General features: G+C 41.4%; 2 protein-coding genes across 2 annotated transcripts in view; one reads left to right on the top strand and one right to left on the bottom strand.

Moving 5' to 3' along the window:
* TOP6BL (TOP6B like initiator of meiotic double strand breaks) overlaps positions 1-26,140 on the top strand; it is a 98,213-nt gene extending 72,073 nt beyond the window's left edge. Inside the window, exons 11-16 of the mRNA XM_082628279.1 lie at positions 3,126-3,247; positions 4,942-5,052; positions 8,781-8,879; positions 22,120-22,195; positions 25,677-25,864; positions 25,964-26,140. Coding sequence (XP_082484405.1) covers positions 3,126-3,247; positions 4,942-5,052; positions 8,781-8,879; positions 22,120-22,195; positions 25,677-25,864; positions 25,964-26,029 — 662 coding nt within the window. The 3' untranslated portion in view covers positions 26,030-26,140. The remainder of the gene's footprint in view (positions 1-3,125; positions 3,248-4,941; positions 5,053-8,780; positions 8,880-22,119; positions 22,196-25,676; positions 25,865-25,963) is intronic.
* LOC309808216 (histone H3-like centromeric protein A) lies at positions 13,428-14,172 on the bottom strand. The gene is given in 3 exon segments (XM_082628278.1): positions 13,428-13,927; positions 13,929-13,952; positions 13,955-14,172. Coding segments are annotated over 3 exon segments (414 nt in total). The 5' UTR covers positions 14,117-14,172; the 3' UTR covers positions 13,428-13,699.
* Positions 26,141-26,142: the final 2 nt, after the last annotated feature.

Genomic DNA, 26,142 nt, shown 5'->3' with positions numbered 1-26,142 from the left:
CTCCCGTTGTGGAGCACAGGCTCCAGTCACGCAGGCTCAGTGGCCATGGCTTATGGGCCCAGCCGCTCCGCGGCATGTGGGATCTTCCCAGACCGGGGCACGAACCCGTGTCCCCTGCATCGGCAGGCAGACTCCCAACCACTGCGCCACCAGGGAAGCCTGGCTTATGCATTTTAATCTAATAAAGCCTGAGACATAAATTTAAGTGTTTCTCAGTGCCCTCCTAAACTTTGAAGGAAGAAGCAAGAAGTGGAGCTTATAAATGTCTGGGGAAATGTTCACAAGCCTTCCTTTTGGTGTTCCTGATAAGTTTCTGGGTTATTCTTTCTTTGTGGGCGACTGTTTTTTCTTGGGACTTTACTCTCTAGGTGTTCCAGTGCTATTTGGTGTGGCCCTGCTTCCACTGAGTCATAAGAGAAATGAGACAGCTTACAACACCAGATCAGAAGACCTCACATTGCTGCCAACTATTTGTTGAACCTGTGGGATTCTTCCTACTGCCAGCCTTCCATGCCTCTCCTGCCTTTTTCCATCATGTATATATTCTTTAGGAGAGAAGCACTGCTTTCCAGGGCTCTGGCTTGTAACTCTTTTATTTGAGGAGCTGGTGTTCTCTGGTGCCCCACTGTTCCATTCATTAAGGCCCTGGAATGGGAACATAGAAGAGACCCAAACTAATGAGGCTTCCAGCAAGGAGGTCAAAGGTGAGAATGCCTAGGGCTATTATCCCACCTGTGCTGGCATGGACAAAGACTCATAAGAGAAGCAGCTTAGTATGGTGGAAAGGACTTCAGGGTACAATCAAGAGACCTGGGTTTAATTTTAGTTCTGCTACCAAATTCCTTAATGATTTTTTGGGAAGCAAGTTGCATAAATCATCTGATCCTTCCTTTTCATATATTTAACATGAGATCCTTAGACTAGGTGCTATCAAAGGCCCTTCCAAGTCTAAAGACCCTCTTAATGTAAGATCTGCTATCTTTGGCAGTTTTTTTTTTTTTTTTTTTTTTTTTAAGGTTGGTCTGCTAGAGGGAGCACCATGTTCAGTCTTCCCTAGGATGACATAAAATCTGGTACCACATTCTGAATCCTATTAAACATACTTCCTCAGAAACCAGGGTTACTGTCATTATTATAGTACTGTGATAGTTTGTACACCTCTGTTTAGCTTGACTCTGAAGGCCTGCAGCATCTCAGGTGGTGGTGCTCAGTACTGGATTAAACAGAAATCCATCACTGCATTAGTAAACATAGTAGTTATCTTTTAAATTTCCCTATACATCTGAGAGTTCAGGACTAGCCTTTGAAGAAGATGCACTGTAAGGGTAGGTAGGTATAGATACATGGATATAGATATACGTAGTAATTTTATTTTCTTTTCCCCCTCTTCTTTCTCAGATCCTTGAAAGCTTTCTCCAGAGCTCCTTTTAGGAAACAGCTTGTGCAGAACTACAGTCTGTTTCCATGTGTCTTAAAAAAGAAAATCACTTAATTGGCCTTCTGCCTACCTTGTCATGGTAACTTTTCTATGATTAACTCATTTTGCCACAGTGTTAAAGGCATCTGGTGGTATCAGCAGTTTTAGGGATGAAACTGTAGCTTTTTAATTAAATGTCTGCTTTCAAAGGGGCTCCAACTGATTTCTTAAGGCTATTCTTAGGACCAAACTATAGAAAATAGTAATCCACATGATATCATAGCAATAGTGATATTTTCTCTTTGAATATTGCAATGTACATTTCAAAACACTTTATATATATTATCCCAGTTCATCTGCACAAAATACCCATGAGAGCAGGTTGTATAAAGACACTTTCTGTACTAAAATGAGAAAAGTGAAGTGACTTGGTCACTATTAGTTGATAGTAGAATTGACGCTAGAATCTATGTTCTCTTGATTCCAGTTCCAGAGCCCTTTTGAGCAGAGCAATTCTTCCCTTCCCTTCTAGGAAAGCATCATGGTACCTTGTGGTAGAAAATGTTCCTTCTGACTTGCATTTTTTTTTCCTTACTTGCATTTTAATTGCAGCCCTGAGAAAAGCCAGCCAGCCTTACCTTTGAACAGACCATACAGGGAGTAGAAAAACACTGAAAGAAGAAAGATTAATTAAGAAGCATTTTCTCCAGGTGCCCCCCAAAATAAATTTGTCTTCCTGTATTGGTTGTATCAGGATCATCAATGCTGGCATATTGTTTAATGACGTATTTTGCCCATCGGTCTCACGTGTTAGCTTTTCTGCAGGATGCTGAGCAGTGGTGCCTATGGTTACTTTATCAGAGATAGTCCCTCATTTAAAAAGACCTTATACCAGCAATTCTCAGATTGTGAGTTTTAACTTTTTCTTTTTTTAAAAATAAATTTATTTCATTTATTTACTTTTGGCTGCATTGGGTCTTTGTTGCTGTGTGCGGGCTTTCTCTAGTTGTGGCGAGTGGGGGCAACTCTGTTGCAGTGCGTGGGCTTCTCATTGCGGTGGCTTCTCTTGTTGCAGAGCATGGGCTCTAGGCATGTGGGCTCAGTAGTTGTGGCTCACAGGCCCTAGAGCACAGCCTCAGCAGTTGTGCTGCACAGGCTTCGTTGCTCCGCAGCATGTGGGATTCTTCCCGGACCAGGGCTCGAACATGTGTCCTCTGCATTGGCAGGCGGATCCTTAACCACTGTGCCACCAGGGAAGCCCTTAACTTTTTTTATACCACAGCGTATCTAAAAGGATTGATACCCTGGCAGTAGCAGTGGTTCACCACAACAGTGACGCTCAAATAGGAACAGAGTGGAATTAGACATACTCTCCAGGAGGTTTTTCCCTTTCCTTTGGGAGCCACTGGTATCATAGCATATATTTCTGTTTCTGATGTGAACTAAACAGGATCCCTCATTTGATTCTTCAAAAATAATGTCATTCTTCACTTTAATTTTAGTGAGCTTTCGTTCATTTGTAAGTGGGAATTGGGTAGGTTTGTAAATTGCTGGGGGGTTTTGTCTAAAAAAGTAATTATCTCTGGATAGGCTTCTTTTTTCAAGCAGCCTCTTTCCCATTCTCAGCCCTGACTCACAGCATATGAACAGCAGCAGTCTTGAAGTGGTCATTCTCACTCAAGGTTACCAACATTCTCCCTCCCCTTAGGAGTCCACACTTTGCTCACAACTCATCTCAGTGCCATTCTCACGGAGAGCCACAGTGTGGTGCAAGATTCCATCCAGGTCGCTGTGGACCAGGCCTTGGAGCAGCATCACCAGGCTGTCAAGGTAATAAGAAATTCACAGCTCCCTTTCTCCTCTCTCTAAGAAAAAGAGTATATGGCAGACAGGGCCTGAGAGCCCTTCCTCCCTGAATGCTTCTTCCTCTCTTTGGTCATCTGGGCTGATCTTTTTTTAAATATTTATTTATTTATATATTTGGTTGCACCAGGTCTTAGTTGTGGCATGCATGTGGCATCTAGTTCCCTGTCCAGGGATCGAACCTGGGCCCCCTGCATTGGGAGTGTGGAGTCTTCACCACTGCGCCACCAGGGAAGTCCCCACCTAGGCTGGTCTTATAAACTGCATCTAGCCTAGGAACTCGGGCTTTAACTTAGGTGGGTCACTGTAACCAGCTTGCTTTGTCTTATCTCCTAGTAGGTGAGTTTGAATAAATACAGGCAGAACAGTAGACCAGGGAAAATGACTGATAACATACCTCTTTTCTTTCCTTTTTTTTTGAGTGTGAACAACTTTCATTTTCTTTTTGGAACACGTGACTTACAATGTGAGTGTGTTTTTTCACAAGCAAAATGAGCTTGGTTTTGCCTGCCTGTTAGTTTGTTTTCACCACTTGCATTATACCAGGGGACAGGAAAACATTTATAAAAGAGGAACAGTAAACACTGAACCCAGGACACTATATTCATTCTAGGTAGTTTTACACATTGAAGTATTTCTGTATATTAATTTGTAGTGTCATTAATGTCTTCTTCCCTCTTTCACACATTGAAGTGCTATATTATTGACTATAAGTTCTGGATAAATTGAAAGCACATGCATGCACTTGGCCTGAAATTTTTTTTTATTGAAGTATAGTCAGTTTACAATGTTGTGTTAATTACTGCTATACAGCAAAGTGATTCAGTTATACATATATATACATTCTTTTTTTATATTCTCTTTCATTATGGTTTATCATATGATATTGAATATAGTTCTCTGTGCTATACAGGACTTTGTTGTTTATCCATCCTATATATAAAAGCTTACATCAATGCATATGTTTCTTATCTATATATTTCCCCTTCCCACACATGTGTCTAGAGCTGCTGTTTCACTAAATCTTACATTCTTCCCCCATTTCCTAATCCTTTATAACTTCACTTTGTCTTCTTACCTGACATTTTGAATCCCTCCACCCTGTGTACTTTTGGTAACACATTTCTTACTTCATATGGCCTCCTTTTCAGGGAAAAGGCAACTACACTAAAAGAATAAAGCTTAGGGCCTCCCTGGTGGCGCAGTGGTTGAGAGTCCGCCTGCCGATGCAGGAGATACGGGTTCGTGCCCCGGTCTGGGAGGATCCCATATGCCGCGGAGCGGCTGGGCCCGTGAGCCATGGCCGCTGGGCCTGTGCGTCCGGAGCCTGTGCTCCGCAGTGGGGGAGGCCACAGCAGTGAGAGGCCTGCATACCGCAAAAAAAAAAAAAAGAATAAAGCTTAAAGCTTTTTGTTTTTTAATAGTAAGTATATCTGTTTTGTTGCTCAGTGTCTTACTGCGTGTCTTTTCTGAATGTATCTATGTCAGTAAGTCTAAGTGTCCTTTGTATGTCATGATCTCAGTAAGTATTTTTGGTGGAGGGGGAGGAATTTTTGAAATCCTGCTCTGACTAAAATCTTTGGTCGCTTTGGGATTTTCTGAACCAGCAGTTTGGGATTATTATAAACTGCAGTCTCCCCCTTCCTTGTTTTATTCTCTAGGCTCGTCAGAAACTGCAGGCCTCACTCTCAGTGGCTGTGAATTCCATCATGAGTATCATGACTGGAAGCACCAGCAGCAGCTTCCGAAAGACATGCCTCCAGATGCTTCAAGTGAGTAAGAGACTGGGGATGCTTAAAAGTGCCAGGGTTTTAATGACATTCTACTACCTATCTTAGTAGTATGTGCAGTGCTCTTAGAAACATTATTTACTTTGATCCTCCTATGATTCTACATAAGTGTTTTAAGAAATGTTTGTTGGATGGAGAGTGATGTATATACTATTTTATAAATGAGAAAACAAGTTATTTAAAATTTCTGTTTCCTTTCGATCATATAGGTAGTTATAAGCAGAGTTAGGATTAGATCAGTGATTCCCAATTTCTTATTGAAGAATGTTCTATTACCTCATGGCAACAGAATATACTGAAAATAACTGAGCAACCATAAGCATTACATGTGTTTGGCAGTATGGAATAGTGTAGCAAGGTTTGGAATCAAAGGCCTGAGTTCAAATTTTGGCTCATTTGTTTACTAGCTAGGTGGACTTAGGCCTGTACTGAACTTCTCTGAGTTTCATCTACAAATTAGAAAAAAATAATAGTACCTCACAGGGTTATTATGAAGTTGAGAGCTAAGTGTGAACCTGCATAACACATTGTAGATTCTTTTTTTTTTAATGCTAAAGTTTTAAGTTTTAATACATTTCATCTTAAATTGTCTTAAGTAGTATGCAATGGCTAGTATTTTTATTTTTTTGAATTTTATTTTATTTATTTTTTTAATACAGCACGTTTTTATTAGTTATCTATTTTATATGTATTAGTGTATATATGTCAATCCCAATCTCCCAGTTCATCCCACCCCCCCCCACCCCAGCTTCCCCCCCTTGGTGTCCATGCATTTGTTCTCTATATCTGTGTCTCTATTTCTGCCTTGCAAACTGGTTCATCTGTACCATTTTTCTAGATTCCACATGTATGTGTTAATATACAATATTTGTTTTCTCTTTCTGACTTACCTCACTCTGTGTGACAGTCTCTACAAATGACTCAAGTTCATTCCTTTTTATTGCTGAGTAATATTCCATTGTATATATGTACCACATCTTCTTTATCCATTCGTCTGTCGATGGGCATTTAGGTTGCTTCCATGACCTGGCTATTGTAAATCATGCTGCAATGAACACTGGGGTGCAAGTGTCTTTTTGAATTATGGTTTTCTCTGAGTGTATGCCCAGTAGTGGGATTGCTGGGTCATATGGTAATTCTATTTTTAGTTTTTAAGGAACCTCCATACTGTTCTCCACAGTGGCTGTATCAATTTACATTCCCACCAACAGTGCAAGAGGGTTCCCTTTTCTCCACACCCTCTCCAGCATTTGTTGTTTGTAGATTTTCTGATGATGCCCATTCTAACTGGTGTGAGGTGATACCCCGTTGTAGTTTTGATTTGCATTTCTCTAATAATTAGTGATGTTGAGCAGCTTTTCATGTGCCTCTTGGCCATCTGTATGTCTTCTTTGGAGAAATGTCTATTTAGGTCTTCTGCCCATTTTTACACATGGTAGATTCTTAATAAATGTTGGTTTTTTTCCTTCCTTCCTTCCAGTATGTGCTGACCAAATTATCAGAGGAATAACACATTCTTTCCATGTCACTTCATTTTTTTTGACTTTTTTTCTTGAAAAGATCGTGTAATATACATAAAATTTAAAATAATAATAAACTTTATCACTTAATTTTTGCATATTATCTCATATACATTATACTATATAGTCATAACAAAGTATTTTATATTCATATATAATTTGACATTTTCCCCTATTTCAACAGTCTTAAAATTTTTATTGGTTAACCAATATTCCACTGTATTAGTTTAATCTAATTTAATAAACCATTCCCCTAATGACAGACATTTAAGTTGTTTACATTTTTTCTGCCAACCAATAGTGCTTCAGTTAATACCTATATGTGGTCGTTTGCTTCTTTTGAATTATTTCCTAAAATAAATTTCTATAAATGGTAATGGGTCAAAATGTATAACACCTTTATAATCTAGTGCATCTTCTCACAGCTTCAACTTTCTGGGTCACGTGGGTAGCACAGTGAAAGTCAGCCCTAACTTTCATACTAACTGGCTATGAGATCTTGGGTGGGTCACTTCTCCTTTTTGAATTTCAGTTGTCTCATCTATAAAATTAGTGTGTTCATCCCCAAGTTCCCCAGGGCTGCTTCTTTATATAGAGTCAGGGGTAGCACCACAATTTTGGGGGCCCTTGCAAAATGCAAAAAAGGGGGGAACGGGCCTCCCTGGTGGCGCAGTGGTTGAGAGTCCGCCTGCCGATGCAGGGGATACGGGTTCGTGCCCCGGTCTGGGAGGATCCCATATGCCGCGGAGCGGCTGGGCCCGTGAGCCATGGCCGCTGAGCCTGTGCGTCCGGAGCCTGTGCTCCGCAACGGGAGAGGCCACAACAGTGAGAGGCCCGCGTACAGCCAAAAAAAAAAAAAAAAAAAAAGGGGGGGGGAAGCAGTAAAGATAGTAAATTTATTCTGCAGTTTCATTTGACTTGTCTGGTGTTTTTTATTTGCTAGTTAATGTTCTAAGTAAAGAAAAATTAAAATTTTACATTATTTGTATAAATTTTATCATTCATTTTCATTCTGTGTGGTGCCAGTTTTAAATGCAAATATAAGAGCATTTAAGTGGTATGTGGCATTACTGAAATTATGCAATTTATATATCATTGCTTGAGCATTCATATGTATTTTGTTCTAAATAGAATTATGGAAAGCTGCATGAAACTGTAACTGAGCAGGACCCTATGGGGCCTTTCCTATAGGGGAAGACCCCTCCACCCATGTCCTCTGCTTTAGCTCCTCTCTGAGGTACCTAGATAACAGTATATGATGCACATTTCCTGAGTTGTTTTATATATGTTTTAAAAACCCTCACCGAATGGAGGATTCTAACTACTTGATGACCATGAGCAGTAGCCCCCAGACCTACTGGAGCCTGAAGACTGATAATGTTAACTCCTGTGACACCATCCTGTTACCTCACCACCAACCAATCAGAGAATTGTTCATGAGCTGATCACATAACCTGCGACTCCCTCCTTCACCTGGCCTTTAAAAATACCCCCCTGAAACCCATCGGGGAGTTCAGGTTTTTTGGAGCATTCGCTACCCTGGACTCCTTGTATGGTGCCTTACAATAAACACTGTACTTTCCTTCATGACATACATATACATAAATAAAAATACAATGAAATGAAATTAGTGTGTTGTATTAGGTGATTACTCTGGCCCCTTTTAACTCTAATATCCTATCAATACAATTCTATACTAAAAAGTAGAGGCTGTTACCCATTCCTTAATGGATGCAAACTAAATTACTGTTCCTTTCCTCCCTGAAAGATTTATCTGGGGAAAAGTTCCTATATCAGCCTGAGTTGTTCAGTAGAACCTCTGCTCTCTTGGAATTTGTTTTAGAGGAGAGCAGTTTATATAACCTCTTCACGAACAGATGGATCTCTGGGATATTTATCTCCTATAGAGTTAGGAGAACAGAGACCTTGTTTGAAAGATCTTGCTTAGGTAACAGAAATTGGAAGATATATAGGAGCCACAACTATCTGTCTCATGTCAAATATCCCAGACCTTCTTTCTACTTATCCTGTGTCCACAGGAACTAAGGAAACTTCTAACACAACATTAAGGATGTCAGTGGTTTGCCTTTCTATTAGTCTCGATCTCTCCCCATATAAACTTCCTGTGGGTACTTACCCTTTGGTTGCCAGTACTGGAACTCAACATATTCTGTCTCTGGCCCATTTTAGGCAGCTGACACACAGGAATTTAGGACCAAGCTGCATAAATCATTTCATGAGATCACCCAGAACCGATTTCTTCACCACTGCTCACGTGAGGTGAAGCAGGTAAGTGTAAAGTAATAATAGGTACTTTGGTGGAAATCTTCCATATTGATGTATGAGAACCCTGAATACACAATGGGTAGGTGTAGTACTTTAGACTGCACAATCTGAGGTTAGCCTTTTAGCAAGGAAGACTGTGGTTTAGAAAAACTTTATAGAACATGGTATTACATAGAGGTTAAGAGCATGGTTAGAGATGTCACTTGAATTCCATTTCTGCCACAAACTAGTTGCATGGTATTATTATAGAAGCTATTTATTCCAAGTCTCAGTTTCTTTATCAGTAAAATAAGAATGATGCACACCTAAAATGATCGTTGTGAGGTTTGAATAAGATAATGTAAGTAACCTGCTAAGCACATAGCTACTTTTATGAGGATGATGATACGATGGAATTCCTATGTTTAGTTTTGCCTAATGAAAAACATACTTTTATCTATTTACCTTTTTGGATGCTGGAGATACAGAGTTGCATTAGTTGGGGTCTCTGCCCTCATGGAGATCAGATAGTTATAGGCTCCTCTAATGAGTGAAGAGAAATCATAGCTGGGAAATTTTGTGTATTGCCAGATTCTGGGTGTAGGTAGTAGTAGTGTTTCAGCTGAAGCCCACTTTTCTGGCTCTCTAGGCAACCATCAGCAGGATTGACTTTTCTGGAATTAAAGTATAAGATGAGTAAATAAAAGAGATTAAGAGGGAAATGATTATACAGTGGCTTCTGGCTAAGATAGAGTAACAGGGACCAGAATTACCCTCCTTCCTGAAATAACCAAAAATCTGGACAATAACAAAAAAAACCAACATATGAAACAATGGTTCTCAAGACATTGGGCCTCAGACAATGGATGGGATAGTCATTCCTGAGAGATGGAAAACAACGAAGTGAGCTCTATGAATGCCCTTGCACACTGCTTAGAGAAAGTACAGAGACTGTGGAACAGGGAGAAGGAATCCAGGCAAAGCCTAATGGTGTCCCTGAGTTGAATAGATGAAGCTAGGAATCCAGGGATGCTAAGGCAGCTTAAGCTTTCAGGGCAGAGTACCAGAGAAGAGAGAACTGCACAGAGAGAGAATTCTGGAGATCTGCAGAGGCTCCTCTCTCTAGTATTCAGTTGAGTACTGATCAGCTCATTCATGTGAAGAAACCGTCCAGGTAAAGAACCACTCAGAAGGATTACAGGGGCCAATAGGCAGAGCTTACACAGGGCTGGGAATAGTGCCTATTCCCATCAACCAGAGAGCAAAGTCTTATAATTTATGGAGCATCAGGTAAAATACTAATAGTCTTGCCTCAGAAATGGAAAAAAATTACATCTACAATAAACACTCCTTGGTTCTGCCTGACAAAGCTCAAAAGCAGAAGCAAGACCTAAAAGGATCAAGTGGTTTCCAAGTAATTCAGTGGCATCTCAGAGCAAAGTTCAAGAATATTTATAAGAATACAAAAATATCCAGCACCCACCAAGGTAAATTCACACTGCCTTGAATCTAATAAAAAAAATAACAGACATGCTAAGAAGGAGGAAAATACAACCCACAATGAAGAGAAAACTCAATCAATTGATCAGTCAATCAATCCAAACTGATCCAGAACTGACATGGAAGATAAAATTAGTAGACAAAAAACAGTTATTCTTATAACTGTATTCCATATGTTCAGGAAACTAGAGGAAAGATTGAACATATTCGTTAGAGATGTGGAAGGTATAAAAAAGACCCCAAACAAACTTTAAGGTGAAAACTAATGTCTCTGAGGTGAAAATTATACTGGTTACACCGAATAGTATCAATGGCACATTAGACACTTAAGGAAAAACACAGAGCAATAGAAACTATCTGAAATTAAACACAGAGGGGGCTTCCCTGGTGGCTCAGTGGTTAAGAATCCACCTGCCAATGCAGGGAACATGGGTTCGATCCCTGTGTGGCCCGTGTGCCACAACTACTGAGCCTGTGCTCTAGAGCCCGTGAGCTACAACTACTGAGCCTGCATGCCACAACTACTGAAGCCCACGTGCCTAGAGCCCATGTTCTGCAACAAGTGAAGCCACTGCAATGGGAAGCCCGCACACCACAACAAAGAGTAGACCCTGCTCACCGCAACTTGGGAAAGCCTGCGCGCAGCAATGAAGACCCAACACAGCCAAAAACAAACAAACAAACAAACAAATAAATAAATAAAAATTAAACACAGAGGTTAAAATAATAATAGACCATTGAGCATCTGTGAGTTATAAGACAACTTCACATAGGCTAATACATGTATAATTAAAGAATCTGAAGAAGCAGCAGAGGCAGAAAATATATTTGAAGAAATAATGGCTGAAATTTTTCCAAATTTGATGAAATCTATTAATCGTACAGATCCAAGAATCTCAACAAACTCCAAGCCCAAGAAGCAAAGAAAACTACAACAAGGCACATCATAATTAAATTGGTTAAAACCAGTGGTAAAAAGAAATCTTAAAAACAGAGACAAAAAAAAAAAACACCTTGTTATGTAATACAAGGAAACAAAGATAAGGATTACAGCAAGTTTCTCATCAGAAACCGTATAAGCTAGAAGAAAATGGAAGAACATCTTTATAGTACTGAAAAAAACCAAAAACCTGTCAACCTAGAATTCTTTACCCAACAAAAGTATCCTTAAAAACAAATATGAAATGAGGACTTTTTATGACCTACAAGAGATGAAAGAATTCATTATCTGCAGACAAGAAATATAAATGTAAAAGAAGTCCTTCAAGCAGAAGATGATACCAGATGGAAACCTGGGTCTACACAAAGGAATGAAGAGTACTTAAAATGGTAACTATGTGGATATATATAAAGACTTTTCTTATTATTTAAATCTCTTTAAAACATAATTAACTTTTTAAAGCAAACACAGTCACGTATTTTGAGGTCTACAACCTATGTTAGAAGTAAACTGTATGACAACAATGGCACAGAGACCAGGAGGAGAGAAATGGAGATGCATCGTTGTAAGGGTTTATGCTGTCTGTGGAGTGGTGTAATATTACTGGAATAAACTGGTAAGTGAAAGGTGAAAGGAACCATCAAAATAACACATCAAGGAGTTATACCGAATAATCCAAGAAAGGAGATGAAATGGAATCATAAAAAATATTCAACCCTCAAGAGAATGAGAAGACAAGCCACAGGCTGGGAGAAGATACTTACAAGACACCTCTGATTAAAGGACTATTATCCAAAATACACGAAGGACTCTTAAAAATCAACAACAAGAAAAAAATGTTTTTATAGTCATAGATAGATAAGCTTTATTCCAATGTCTACATAAAAATGAGTTGATGTCCAACAGGAAAAGGTTTTTCCAAAGGGTTAAAATTTATCAAACAACAGAACTTGGTCCTTTTCCCTTTAGTTTGTCTCTCAATTCAGTTGGCCGACGCATCATTATTAGTATCCACCCTCACTAATCATTTTCACCACACACAATATCTAGAAGTCTTCGGGTGGCACTTCCCATTTCTCTGGAAATCTCTTCAACTGCTCTCAGTTACAAGCAATGGGCAAGGTTTTTATCTGCTCATACTCTACTCCACTGGAGACAAAAACACATCCCTGAATTCTCTCGTTTAAATTGTGGCTGTTGGCAAAGTGTCCAAGTGAAGAACTTAACGCTAACACACAAAGAACACAGTATAATCTCTGTATAATAGTAACTTCGCTTTAACTTTTTCTCATTAAAGAATTATTTTTATTATCTCTCCACAAGGAAGTTATAAAAAATACCTGTAAAAGCATTGAAAAGGCTCTTAAAAGTCCTGGAATGGGGGCTTCCCTGGTGGTGCAGTGGTTGGGAGTCTGCCTGCCAATGCGGGGGACTCGGGTTCGAGCCCTGGTCCGGGGGGATCCCACGTGCCGCGGAGCAACTGGGCCCGTGAGTCACAACTACTGGGCCTGCGCGTCGGGAGCCTGTGCTCCGCAACGAGAGGCCGCAATAGTGAGAGGCCCGCACACCGCGATGAAGAGTGGCTCCCGCTTGCCGCAGCTGGAGAGAGCCCTCGCGCGGAAGCGGAGACCCAGCGCAGCCAAAAAATAAATAAATAAATATTAAAAAAAAAAAAAAAAAAGTCCTGGAATGAAAAATTCTGAGGTATAAATTATGATACATTGTCTATGATTTGCAAATAAGAATAAAATAAATTCTACAAGCTAGAATTTCTGAGTGATTTTGATAGGAATTTACCAGAAGGAGCCAGAACATCAAACCTTAACGATTTCCTATTTTCATCCCAGTTGAGTTTTTGAAAAGCTTTATAATCTGTCGACAGGCACAATCCACACAGGAACTTGCTGCTGCCACTAATGATGAAGTCAATCTGAAGGACAGATTTGTATGCTGGATGTGCCAGGCTCTTCCATGCAACTGATTGAAGTGGTTGTCTCTTATTTTTTCCCTTATGTTTTAAATAAAAGTAAATATACATATGGTAAAAAATTTAAATGGTACAGAAAGATCTAAAATAATCAGTAAATATCCTTTTCTCCCATAACCTAGAAAATCTGATGTCTTCCAAATCATCAGTCGTATGGATAATTTGCAAAGTGAAGTCAAACTTGGAGTCTCCTCATCTGAAAATTATTCTCAGGACTTTCGGAATGTGTTGATTCTGTCATATATTACTTCTGTTACAGAGGAAAGCCATGCAGTCTTCTTAAAAAAAAAACTAATTACAAAAACAACACACACACTCTGCTCAGAAACAGCAAGTCCAGGCAGCACCTTGTACAGAATCTGGTCCTGGTTACGGGCAGATTCCCTGGTATCATCCAGAGTCACGGGCGGCAGGAGCTCAGCTGAGCCCTTCCTGAATGCCTCGGATCCTCCTGGCCAGCAGCACATCCTTTGGGAAGAGAGTGACGTGGTGGGCATGTAAGGAGAGGAGATAAGCATCCTCAAAGAGATGAACTAGAAATGCTTCTGCTGCCTCTTGTAGGGCCAACATGGCCTGAGCTTGCCAACTGAAGTCCACACCATGAGTGAATTTAACACATATTTCTCTTGCCAGGCGGCAGAAGGGGGTTCTTCCTTAACAACAGGTGTGTGTGCTCTTCTCAAGAGTTCGGATCTCCTTCAGAACCCAATGTCTCCGGCGAGCAAGTTGACGGGAGGAAGTGCCTAAGTATGGACCCGGCCGGGCGGCGGGAGCCGGGCTCGCGGTGCGCCTCCTTGGGGCTTCGGGCTTGCGGAACCCTCGACGCGGGCCCATGGCTGGCGCTCAGGGTTGCGGACCTGCGGCTCCTTCTCGGCCTTCCGGGTCCAGAGGCAGAGGCTGGTGTCCAGGTGAGGGTCAGCAGCACCCTGGCCGCGTGCCCCGGCTGGGTGGCGTTCAAATTGCCTGCTCTGCCGTGGATTCACTCAACAAAAATTTTTAAATGGGTCAAAGACCTTAACAGATACCTCATGAAAAATGGCATCAGATAGCAAATAAGCACATGAAGAGGTGGTCCACATCATACATCATCAGGGAAATGTAAATTAAAACAACAATGAGATATCACTATACACTTACCAGAAGGGCCAAAATCCAAATGCTGGCAAAGATGTGGAACAACAGGAACTCTCATTTATTGCTGGTGGGAATGCAAAATAGTACAGCTACTTTGGAAGACAGTTTGGCAGTTTTGTATAAAACTAAACACACTCTTACCATGTGATCCAGTAATCATGCTCCTTGGTATTTACCCAAAGGAGTTACAACTTATGTCCACACAAAAACTTGTACACAGATGTTTACAGCAGCCTTCTTCATAATTGCCAAAACTTGGAAGCAACCAAGATATCTATCAGTAGGTGAACGGATAAATAAACTGTGGTACATGCAGACAATGGAATATTACTCAGCGCTGAAAAAGAAATGAGCTGTCATGCCATGAAAAGATATGAGGAAACTTAAATTCATATAAGTAAGTAAAAGGAAGCCAACCTGAAAAGACAACATACTATATGATTCCAAATACAGTGCATGATATTCTGAAAAAGGCAAAACTCTGGAGACAGTAAAAAAAATCAGTGGTTGTCAGGTGTTAGGAGGAAAGGAGGAATGAATAGAGGGAGAACAGAGGACTTTTAGGGCAGTGAAATTATTCTGTATGATAGTATAATGGTAGATATGTGTCATTATACATCTGTTTGAACCCACAAAATATACACCAGGAGTGAACCCTAACATAAACTATGAAATTTGGATGATAATGATATGTCAGTGTAGGTTCATCACTTGTAACAAATGTACCATTCCAGTGGGGGATGTTGATAATGGTAGAGGCATCAGTGGGGACAGAGGGAATATGGGAAATCTCTCTATATTCTGCTCAATTTTGCTATGAACTTAAAACTGCTCTAGAAAATAATCTATCAAAAAATACTCAATCTAAAAGAAAAAGATGAAAAAGAAAAGGGAACAAAGAACAGATGAGACAAATAGAAAACAATAAGATGATATATTTAAACCCAGCCATATCAATTATCATATTAAATATAGTCTAAACAACCCAATTAAAAGGCAGAGATTGTTAGATTGAATAAAAAGCCAACTATATGCTGCCTATAAGAATCCCACTTTAAATATAAAGACAGAAATGGATTAAAAGTAAAAGAATAGAAAAAAGATATACCATGCTTACACTAATAAAAAGAGAGCTGGAGAGGGTATAGTAATATCAGACAAAGTAGAATTCAGAGCAAAGAATATTACTAGGGATAAAGAGGGTTACTTCATAATGATGAATATAATACAGTGAATACAATGAACACAATAGCTCTAAACATTCATAAAACTTTTTAGAGAGTTTTTAAATGCATGAAGCAAAATTAACAGAACTCTAAGGAGAAATAAAGTCCACAATTATATTGGGAGATCACGACATACCTCTCTCAGTAATTTGTAGAACAAGTAGACAGAAAAATCAGTAAGTTTGGGGACTTCCCTGGTGGCACAGTGGTTAAGAATCCTCCTGCCGATGCAGGGGACATGGGTTCGATCCCTGGTCCTGGAAGATTCCCCCATGCTGTGGGGCAACTAAGCCCATGCACCACAACTACTGAGCCTGCACACTAGAGCCTGCAAGCCACAACTACTGAGCCCATGTGCTGCAGCTACTGAAGCCCGCGCACCCAGAGCCCTTGCTCCGCAACAAGAGAAGCCACCGCAGTGAGAAGCCTGCGCACCGCAATGAAGAGTAGCCCCACCTCGCCACAACTAGAGAAAAAGCCCGTGCACAGCAACGAAGACCCAACGCAGCCAAAAAAAACAAAATTAGTAAGTTTGTAGAAGTCTCAAATAACACTATGAATTAACTTTACCTAACTGATATTTATAAAATACTCTGCCCAGCCACAGTAGACTATACATTATTTCTAAGTATACAAGGGACATATAGCAAGATAGACCATATTCTGAGCCATTAAATACATCTCAATAAATTTTAAAGGCTCTGAGTCATATAAAGTATGTTTTTGACCACAATAGAATTATTATATTTTATTATTTTATTATAATAAAATCAATAAGAAAAAGATATCTGTAAAACTCCAAATATTTGGAAACTAGATGACACACTTATAAATAACCCATGGATCAAACACAAAATCAAAAGAGAAAGTAGAAAATATTTTAATTTAATTAAAATGGAAGTACATATTATCAAAATTTGTGAGACATAGCTAATGCAGTAGTTAGAGAGGAAAATACCTGTGTTAGAAAAGAAAAAGGTCTCGGGACTTCCCTGGTGGTTCAGTGGTTAAGGCTCCATGTTTCCACTGCAGGGGGCAGGGGTTTGATCCCTGATTGGGGAACTAAGGTCTCACATGCCATGTGGTGCAGCCAAAAAGAAAAAGATAAAGAAAAAGGTCTTAAATCAATGACCTCAGCTTCCAACTTCAAGTAGAATAAGAAGAGCAAATTAAACATAAACAGAAGTATGAAATAATAAAGATCAGAGTGGAAGTCAGTAAAATAGAAAAACAATAGAGAAAAAAGATCAGTGAAACGTAAAGGTGGTTCATTGAGAAAGAAGATTAATAAGAGAAGACACAAATTGCCACTAATATCAGAAATTAGAGAGGTGGCATCAGATATTAAAAGGATTATTGGGGAATATTATGAACACTGCACTAAATTTGACAATTTAGATTAAATGGAAAATTCCTTGAAAGACATAAATTACCAAAGTTCACTCAAGAAGAAATAGCTCCATATACCTGGTAGTTTTATAGTATTAAAGAAGTTGAACTTTTAGTTAAAAATCTTACCGTCATGTTCAGATTATTTTAAAACTCTCAAACCTCAATAATAAGAAAACAAACAACCCAATTTTTTAATTGGCAAAAGATTTGAACACACATTTTACAAAACAAGATATACAAAAGCAACTAAATATACAAAAATATGGGGACTTCCCTGGTGGCACAGTGGTTAAGAATCACCTGCCAATGCAGGGGACATGGGTTTGAGCCCTGGTCCCGGAAGATCCCACATGCCATGGAGCAACTAAGCCCGCGTGCCACAACTATTGAAGCCCGCACGCCTAGAGCCCGTGCTCTGCAACAAGAGAAGCCACCGCAATGAGAAGCCCGTGCACCGCAATGAAGAGTAGCCCCCGCTCACTGCAACTAGAGAAAGCCCACGCGCAGCAATGAAGACCCAATGCAGCCAAAAAATATAATTAATTAATTTAAAAAAACATACAAAAATATGCTCAACATTATTAGTCATTAGGGAAGTGCAAATGAAAACCACAATGAAATAATATTTCACACCTACTTGGAATAAAAAGACTGACCATACCAGGTGTTGGCAAGGATGTGCAGGAACTGGAACTCTTTGTACCCTATTTGTAGGAATAAAAAATGATACAACCACTTTGGAGAACAGTTTTGCAGTTTCTTAAAAAGTTAAATATACACCTATCTCACGACCTAGCCATTCTACTTCTAGGTATTTACCCAAGAGAAGTGAAAGCATATACCACACAAAAATGTATACACCAATGTTCATGGCACATCTACCATATTTGTAATAGCCAAAAACTGGAAACAACCCAGTGTCAACAAGTAAATGAATAAATACACTGCGGCATATCCATTCACTGGAATACGACTCAGCAATAAAAGGAGTGAACTGTTGATACCCACAGTAGGATGGATGAACCTCTAAATAATCATGCTGAATGAAAAAACCTGGAAATACAAGAGTACATACTGCTTGACTGAATTTATCACAGTTCTATAAAATGCCAGTTACTCTGTAGTTACAGATCAGTGGTTGCTTGAAGACGGGAGGCATAGGAGTTGGAGGGAGTGGAGGAGTTATGAAGGGCAGAAGAAACTTTTGAGGGTGATGGATGTGCTGGTTATCTTGATGGTTTCACAAGTATGTACATTTGCCCAAACTTATCAAATTGTACATTTTATAAAGATGCAATTCATTATACGTATGCAAGTTATATCTCAATAAAGTTGCTATAAAAATTACAGGCACTGTTTCTGAGAGACACCTCTTGTGCCTCTCTCCCCCTCTTACTTCTGTTTGCCTGATCAGATGGGGAGGTTTGGGTACCTAGTCACCCAAGGATCACAGCATCTCATGGATTTGCCCACTCTCCTCTGCTTTGTAGCAGTGAACCCCTGTAAATACTCCCTTCACCACACTGTTTTTTCATGGCTGCATGTACCTTCTAGGAAGCACCTTCCTAGGAATGCATCTGCCATTCCTTTCAGCTGGCTCACTGCAAACACTCTTGCTGGTTTCCCTTCAGCTCGGTAAGCTGCTGCCCACAACTTGAGCGAATAGGTAAAAGCTAATACCCATTGTATCAGTTACCTTTGGATGTTGTGACAAATTACCACAAATTTGGTAGCTTAAAAACAAAAGAAATTTATTATCTCAGAGTTCTGGAGTCCAGAAGTCTGAAATCAAGGTGTTGGCAGGGCCACACTCCCTCCAAAGGCTCTAGAGGAGAATGCTTCCTTACCCCTTACAGCTCTGGTGGCCCCAGATGTTCCTTGACTTGTGGCCACATGACTCCAGTCTCTGCCTCCATCTTCACATGGCCATTCCCCTTTGTCTCTCAAGTCTCCCTCTGCCTTTCTCTTACAAGGACACCTGTCATTGGATTTAGGGCCCTCTCTAAATCCACAATGATCTTATCTTGAGATCCTTAATTACATCTGCAAAGACCCTTTGCACATTCACAGGTACTAGTGGTTAAGACTTGGACATATCTTTTGGGGGGCTACTATTCAATTCACTGCAGCCATCTATATCTTCAAATTTCTAGGGATAGGTCAAGGGTAAGGCATGTGGCATTATCATAGGACCTGAGATATATGGGCAGGATCTACAAGTGTTTCAGCCTGTGAAGTCCTTTTGCTTGGGCCTCTCTGATATCCCAGTGAGATCTGAAAAGGAAATGATCTGACCTCCTTTGCCCCACTGTATTGCTATGGTGATGGCCCATAGCCTCAGGGCCATTCACAGCCCAGCAAATTTGGCAGATGGCTGGCTAGTCTTACGCAGTAGTCATAGGGCTTGGAAGGAAGGAACGTTTATTGACTCCCTAATCTGTGCCAAGATTTCCACTTTAATCTCTACAAAAGTCCTGAGGTAGGTTGTAGATTTCCCATTTTATAGATGAAGAAACTGGTTAGAGAACTTTTCTAATTTGCCCAGAATCACACAGTCAGTAAATGGCAAGGCTAGGATTTATAATGAGGTCTCCTGGATCCGAAGCCTAGTAACATTTTTGCCATATAGGACTCGATCACAAGCCCAGAGAAGATGAGTGACCAAACCCATACTTCTCTACTCAAGATCATTACCGTTTCCCTCAGATAATGGCCAGTGATTAGTAACTTGTTAGTGGCACACGACTGGCACCCAGTGGCTGTAGCTAAAAACTACAAGATTAATGATGATAGGTCCAATTCTTTTACCTCTGCACCAGTCCCTCAGTTTCCATTTCTAAACAGGTAAAGTAGAATAGCTGACCTCTTGAATAACATTGAATAAAACCATCTATGGCTATTATATAGTTTATGGAGAAATGAAAGAAATGAGAGAATATTTAGTGTTTTATAGAATATATTCATGGAAAGGTCGTGCCAGGAGTGGAGATTTTAAGCCTTGGTTTTGGAACAGAGGACAGTGGGCCATGAAGACAAGATAGTAATCCTGGACTTACTGTCACATTTGAGTGTAGGGACTAAAAACTTAAACCCAGAGTAAGCAGGAGCAGTAGCATGGAGGCAGCTTCCTAAGGAAAGGTATTGTTTCGCAGGTGGTAGACCAGAATGAAATGTCTCATAGAGTGTTAAACTCAAGGAGGTCTACCCTGAGGATAGGGCTCTCTCATCTGGGGGACCTGATGAGAATGGAAGGTGTGCAAGGCTCTCCTAGGACTCAGATTTATATCTGAATGTAGGTATTTCCTTGGGTAAAGGTTTGTCTATTACATGAGATTTCTAGGCTGGAGTGAAGTAAAAGAGTAAGCTTTTTCTTAAAGAAGAAAAAAGATGTTTGGAAATTTTCCTAATACTGTTAGTTTTTTCACACCCTTAGGGCCATCTTTACCTCTTCTATGTTTCTTGGAATATAATTACTTAGAAACTGAAACTTGCCTTGGTAAACAACATATGATAGAATACATTTTTTATTGAGTTATAATTCACATACCATAAAATTTACCACTGTAAATTTACAATTCAGTGGTTTTAAGTATATTCACTGTGGTTTGCAACCATCACCAGTAAATTCCAGAACATCTCCATCACGCCAAAGAAAAAAACCTTGTACCTAATTTGCAGTCAGTCCCAGTTCTCCTATCTCCTGTCCCCTGGCAACCACTAATTTACTTTTCCTCTCAGTGGATTTGCCTATACTGGATATTTCATATAAATGGAATCATACAATAAGTGGATTTTTGTGTCTGGCTTCTTTCACTTAGCATAATGTTTTCAAGGTTCATCCATGTTGTAATGGGTAACAGTACATTCCTTTTTATGGTTGAGTAATAGTCCATTGTATGGATATACACCACATTTTTTAATCCATCCATCAGTTGATAGACATGTTATTTCCACTTTTTGGCTATTATGAATAATGCTGATATAAACATTTTTGTGTGTGTGGACATATGTTTTTAATTCTCTTTGGTGTATAGCTAGGGGCAGAATTGCTGGGTCATATGGTAACTCAAACTGTTTTCCAAACTGGCTGCATTATTTTACTTTCCCACCGGCACTGTGTAATGGTTCCAATTTTTCCACATCTTCATCCACAGTTGTTATTATCTATTATTATTACTACCATCCCAGTAGGTATAAAGTGGTATCTCATAGTGGCTTTGATTTGCATATCCCTAATGAATAATGATGTTGAGCATCTTTTCATGTGCTTATTGGCCATTTATATCTCTTCTTTGGAGAAATGTCTATTCAAATTCCTTGTCAAACCCATTTTTTTATTGGGTTGTTATTTTAAAGTTGAACTATGAGTTCTTTATTCTGGATACAAGTCCCTTATCAGATATGATTTCCAAATATTTTCTCCCATTCTTGTGGGTTGGCTTTTCACTTTCAAGTGTCCCTTGAAGCACAACAGTTTTTAATTTTGATGAAGAGGATATCTATTTTTATATACTTGTATTGAAAAACAAGGAGCTGGGAGGATTGGGTTCTGACCTTTGTTTCTCTGTCCAAATTGAACCAAATAGCAGGGCTTTGAAAGGCTATACAAGACTACAAAATGTGCCCTGTGGCTTCCCATGTTTGACCTCAGTCAGTCATTTGTTGAGCACTTACCCTGTGCAAGGCACTACGCTAGCTGTAAAAGAGATACAGGCATGATGAACCTTACAAGGAATTTAAGATGTAGAAAATGGACATAAATACATAAATTGATGAAAAGGGGCATGCAGTGCATACTTAAGAGCCCGAGGAATGGAGCAGACAGTACATGAGTGACCAGAGTTCAGAAAAGCTAGGAAATGCCCGGAATGGCTGGAGTGAACTGCAAAGCCTCCAAAAGAAGAAGGAAGTCTTGAAAGTTGGGGGCTGGGCAGGGGGTTCACATGAGCCAGGAGGAAGTAAGAAGGGGTTCCAGGTGAAGGAGGAAAGCCCTGTGAGGTCAACAAAGCCACCAGGCACGTGATCTCACTGGGGCTTGTTCATGCTTCTGCAAAACTCACTTAGGACTTCTAATTTTTTAAGCAGCTGCTCCCAGAGAAAAATAATGCAGAGCAGAGCACAGAGGATGCACACGAGAACAGCAGCCCAGAGCTCCTTGCAGGTAAGGTTTCAGCTTTTCAGGTGAGCCCTGGATCAAAGCTGGGAAGTAAAAGGTGTGACTTCAAACTTTCAGACAGCACCTTACACCACAGCAATGTTCTTCTGGGATTTGCTTGGCTCCCACCACCACTCTGGGTATTCTGGGGCAGCAGGAGGCATTCCCTTCCAAAAGCTGGTACGATAGGACTAGAAATTTCTCACAGTTTGTGCAGTTAGATAGCTGCACATGATGGGGCAGGGCCCTGAATTCAGTTGGTTCCTTCATGTTTTCATCATTATAGTGTTGCTGCTGTGGCTGTCCTTCGTTTTGGTTACTACTGTGTTTGGGGCTCCGGAGTCTGCTCCTGGATGCAGACACCACCTCAACCTTGATAAATGTTATGGGGAGGTGTCAGTGTGTGTAATGTGACGGTGATTATATTGTCTTTTCCCCTCCCTCCAACACTTAAACAGCCTTCAGGGCCTGCAGTAGCAGTTGTGTATGTCTGAAAATAATCATAGCCACTGGTGCTTGAACTGGTATGATGCAGGTGCCAGGCACTAGTCCGAGATTTGAAAGTGTATTAACGCTCTTAATTCTCAAAACAATCCTATGGTACTATTACTATCCTCATTTTACAGATGAGGAAACAGAGCCCAGAGATGTCAATAAACTTACCTGAGGTCACACAGCTAGTAAACGACAGAGCCAGAATTCAAACCCAGGCAGTCTGGCTCTGGTCTGTCTCTAACAGAGCCAGGCTGGTGGGGATGCACTGTCGGACCAAACAATGCCTGGGCTTGAGGGAATTTGGGAACTGCTTTCAGCACCGTGCTTTGTTGGTAAAATTCCTCTTTCCAGGGTAACAGCTACAACATACTGCATGGCGTCTGTGCTTAGGCCTAAGGTGTGTTTCTGAATCATTCTGTCAGTTAAACTGTATTTTAAATGTTGTGGGGGCTGTTCCTCCTGAAAAGAACCCTGCAGCAAAGGCTGGTACAAAGCCAAGAATCTATAATTTAGATTTGGAGATTTAGAAGAATGGAAATGTATCATATAGCACAATTCAGTATTCACCACATACGATTCAGTATTTATGTAGTGAAAAGACAAAAGAATAAGTACTTCCCTTAGAAGAAAAAAAGTAACATTTAATTCAGCACCTTCTGTGGACCCAGGGAGATGCTAGGCTCTTCCAGTGACCACTTTCACAGTGACCCTTTGGGGTGGGTAGCATTGGCCCCCTCTCACAAGAGACAACCCAGGTTCAGAGATCGGATAGAGCACTTAGCAGGAGGAGGATCTGAACTCCTGCTGCCTCTAAAGCTCATGCTTTCTCTACAATGCACCATAAGCCTTAAAATCTAGGTGTTTATGATCTGGTGGACTGCCCCCTAGAAGAGTGTTTGAGCTGCTCTGCCTTACAGAGCTGCAACTCCAGTTGCCATCAGTCCTATGTTCCACATGGGCAGCTACGCTGAAGGAGATCACTAAGTGTGTGATGCCACTGTACACCTGTGGTCCATTCCCTGAGGAACCTTCAGTTTGTCAATTCTTTCCATTGTCTTCCTGGCCTTCTCCTCAGTGGCCACTCCATTCTTTTAAAAAACTACCAAGCCTCGTCCTCCTGATTTAGCCTCCTACTTCACTTACTAACCTCTTTTTTCAGTAAACTCACCCGGTTTGTACTCCCCCCACTGCCAGAACCTTATCAGCATAGGGACTCACCCCCTCCAGGCTCAGGGGTGGCATTATCCTTACTGCTTTCTTGGTAGCACGTTATCATCTCTGCACCTTCAACTTCTTTTCTGAGTTCCTTTCCCTCAGGAGGTCCATCTTCAAAAGGATATCTCCCATCATCTTGAACTTCTCCCACCTATCTCTCTCCATCACATCTCAATCAAGTTTCTCAAAAAAGCAAGCTACACTGTTTCCCTCTTTTTCTTTCATTCTCTCCCTAACCCAGGGCACTTGCTTTCCCTGTGGCCTGTGAACTGCAAAGTCTCTTGTTTGGGAAGGCCTCTTAATTACCAAATTGATGATTGTGCATTTATCTTTATCACACCTGGACTATTTGCAGAGCTTGGCACTGTGAGACTATGACTCACCAGGTTCTCCCCATCTCTTATCTTCTCTCTTCGAGTAGCTTCCTCTGGCCACCCCCAAATAGTGCTCATACTGCACTCCCTCCCTAGCTGCTCTCTTCCATCCCAGGCATTGACCCCTGCCTCTGGGCAGAAGACTCCTCAGCTGGTATGGCCATTCCAGGTCTCTCCTGTTAGGTGGGAGATATATCTGCTCACTAGGCTGCTACATATGGCGGTCCCACTGGTACCTCAATTTCCTTTCTCCTGATATCTTGCCCTCTGCACACACACCCAAGATCAGCTCTTCTTTCTTCAGTCTCTGTCATGATTAATAGCACAACCTATCCAGTTTTTCACATCTGAAACCTGAGATTCGTTTGAGATGCCCCCCATTCTAATGTTTCATATCCAGTCTACTACCAAGGCTTGTCGATTTGGCCTTATGAATACTTCTGACTCCTCCCTGCTGCCTTCACTTCTTCTGGGCTCTTGAGGTCTTCCCTCCTCTAAGCTGACTCTAAGCCACACCTTTGACGAATGACTGTTCTGAAATACAAAATTAACAATGTATCTCCAGTGTTTAAAAACTCTTCACTGCTTTCCTATTTCCTACAGATAAAAATCCATTTCTTAGCCTTCTCTGATTCCCACTAACCCATTCAGGTTCACCTCCTTGGACCCCCACTTTGCATTTTGTGTGGGATACTGTTTAATGCCTTTGGGTGCTTGCTTAACCCTTTCAGCCTGTTCATCCTTTCCTCTGCCTTGTCAGTCCAGTGTATTACTCTTCATCCTTCAAAACCCATCTCAGACATCTCCTCAAGGAAACCATTTTTCACTTACAGAGATGGTTAACAGCTTGTTTTACCCCTGAACTTTGTACACACTTCTGCATCGTTCCTAGCATCTGTGAGCTTCACCCAGGGAACAGCTCATTGATCTATATTCCCAGGACGTGCTCAGGATGAACCTATAGGTCCAAACTTACTTTAAGTTTGCACTGCCTAATGCAGCGTGCGCAACAAAGCGGGAGAGAGGCGAGGCCGGCTTTCTGGCAGGGGAATCACAGCTTGGCAGGGAGGGAGGAGCTGGATGGTGCAGACTCCACGAGGAATCTGTGTGAAGTGACCAAGTGGGCGCAAGCCCCAAGTGAGGGCTTGGTTCAATCCCAGATGCCTCTTCCCAGGCCCAGCTCAGTGGCTACAGGGAGACCCCGAAGCCATTGTGCAGCCTCAGCCTGACCCTGAAGACCCGGAGCTGCCGGGTTTTGATCCGGACAGGACCAGATGAAAGGGTCCTGAGGTGGGAGGGCTAAGAGAGCCGCACTCCAGCTCCTCCCTTTCTCCCAGGTTTCCCCCAAGGGTCGTCCTAGCACAGGACATGGGAGTAAGATGAGCGGGCTTGTTTTCTCCTAGGGACCAGCGGGCAAGTAGAAAACAAGAGTCTCAAAAGAGGCAGCCTCTGCCAAGGAGTGGAGGAGACGCGGGCTTTCCGCTCCCCTCGGGCCCTGAACCCGTCAGAGGCCGCCTTGGGCCGCGCGGAACCCACCGCGGCTCCCCTGACCCCTACCAGAAACAGGACGGGCCCCAGGAGCGGCCTGGAGGTAACCGGGCTAAGGCCGCGCAGGGGAGGGCGCGGCGGGAGGGCGGGGACCCGGCCGCTGCCGAGGGGTCCTCACCCCGGGCCCCCTTTCCTCCCGCAGGACGCGCTGTGGCTGCAGGAAATCTCCAATCTGTCCGAGTGGCTGAGTCCCGGCTCTGCGTTCTGAACCGGGCCCCCTCCCGCCGCCTCCACGTCGGCCCCGCCGCTGCCGGGGCCGCATGTTGTCTGTAGTTCAATAAACCTACTCTGCGCGCGCAGCTTCTGCTTCAGTGTCAGGGA

This window comes from Mesoplodon mirus (assembly GCF_964341445.2).
Source record: "Mesoplodon mirus genome assembly, chromosome: 7".
In the NCBI taxonomy this organism is placed as follows: domain Eukaryota; kingdom Metazoa; phylum Chordata; class Mammalia; order Artiodactyla; family Ziphiidae; genus Mesoplodon; species Mesoplodon mirus.
Note: the sequence above shows the minus strand (reverse complement) of the source record. Positions and strands in the feature narration are given on the sequence as shown.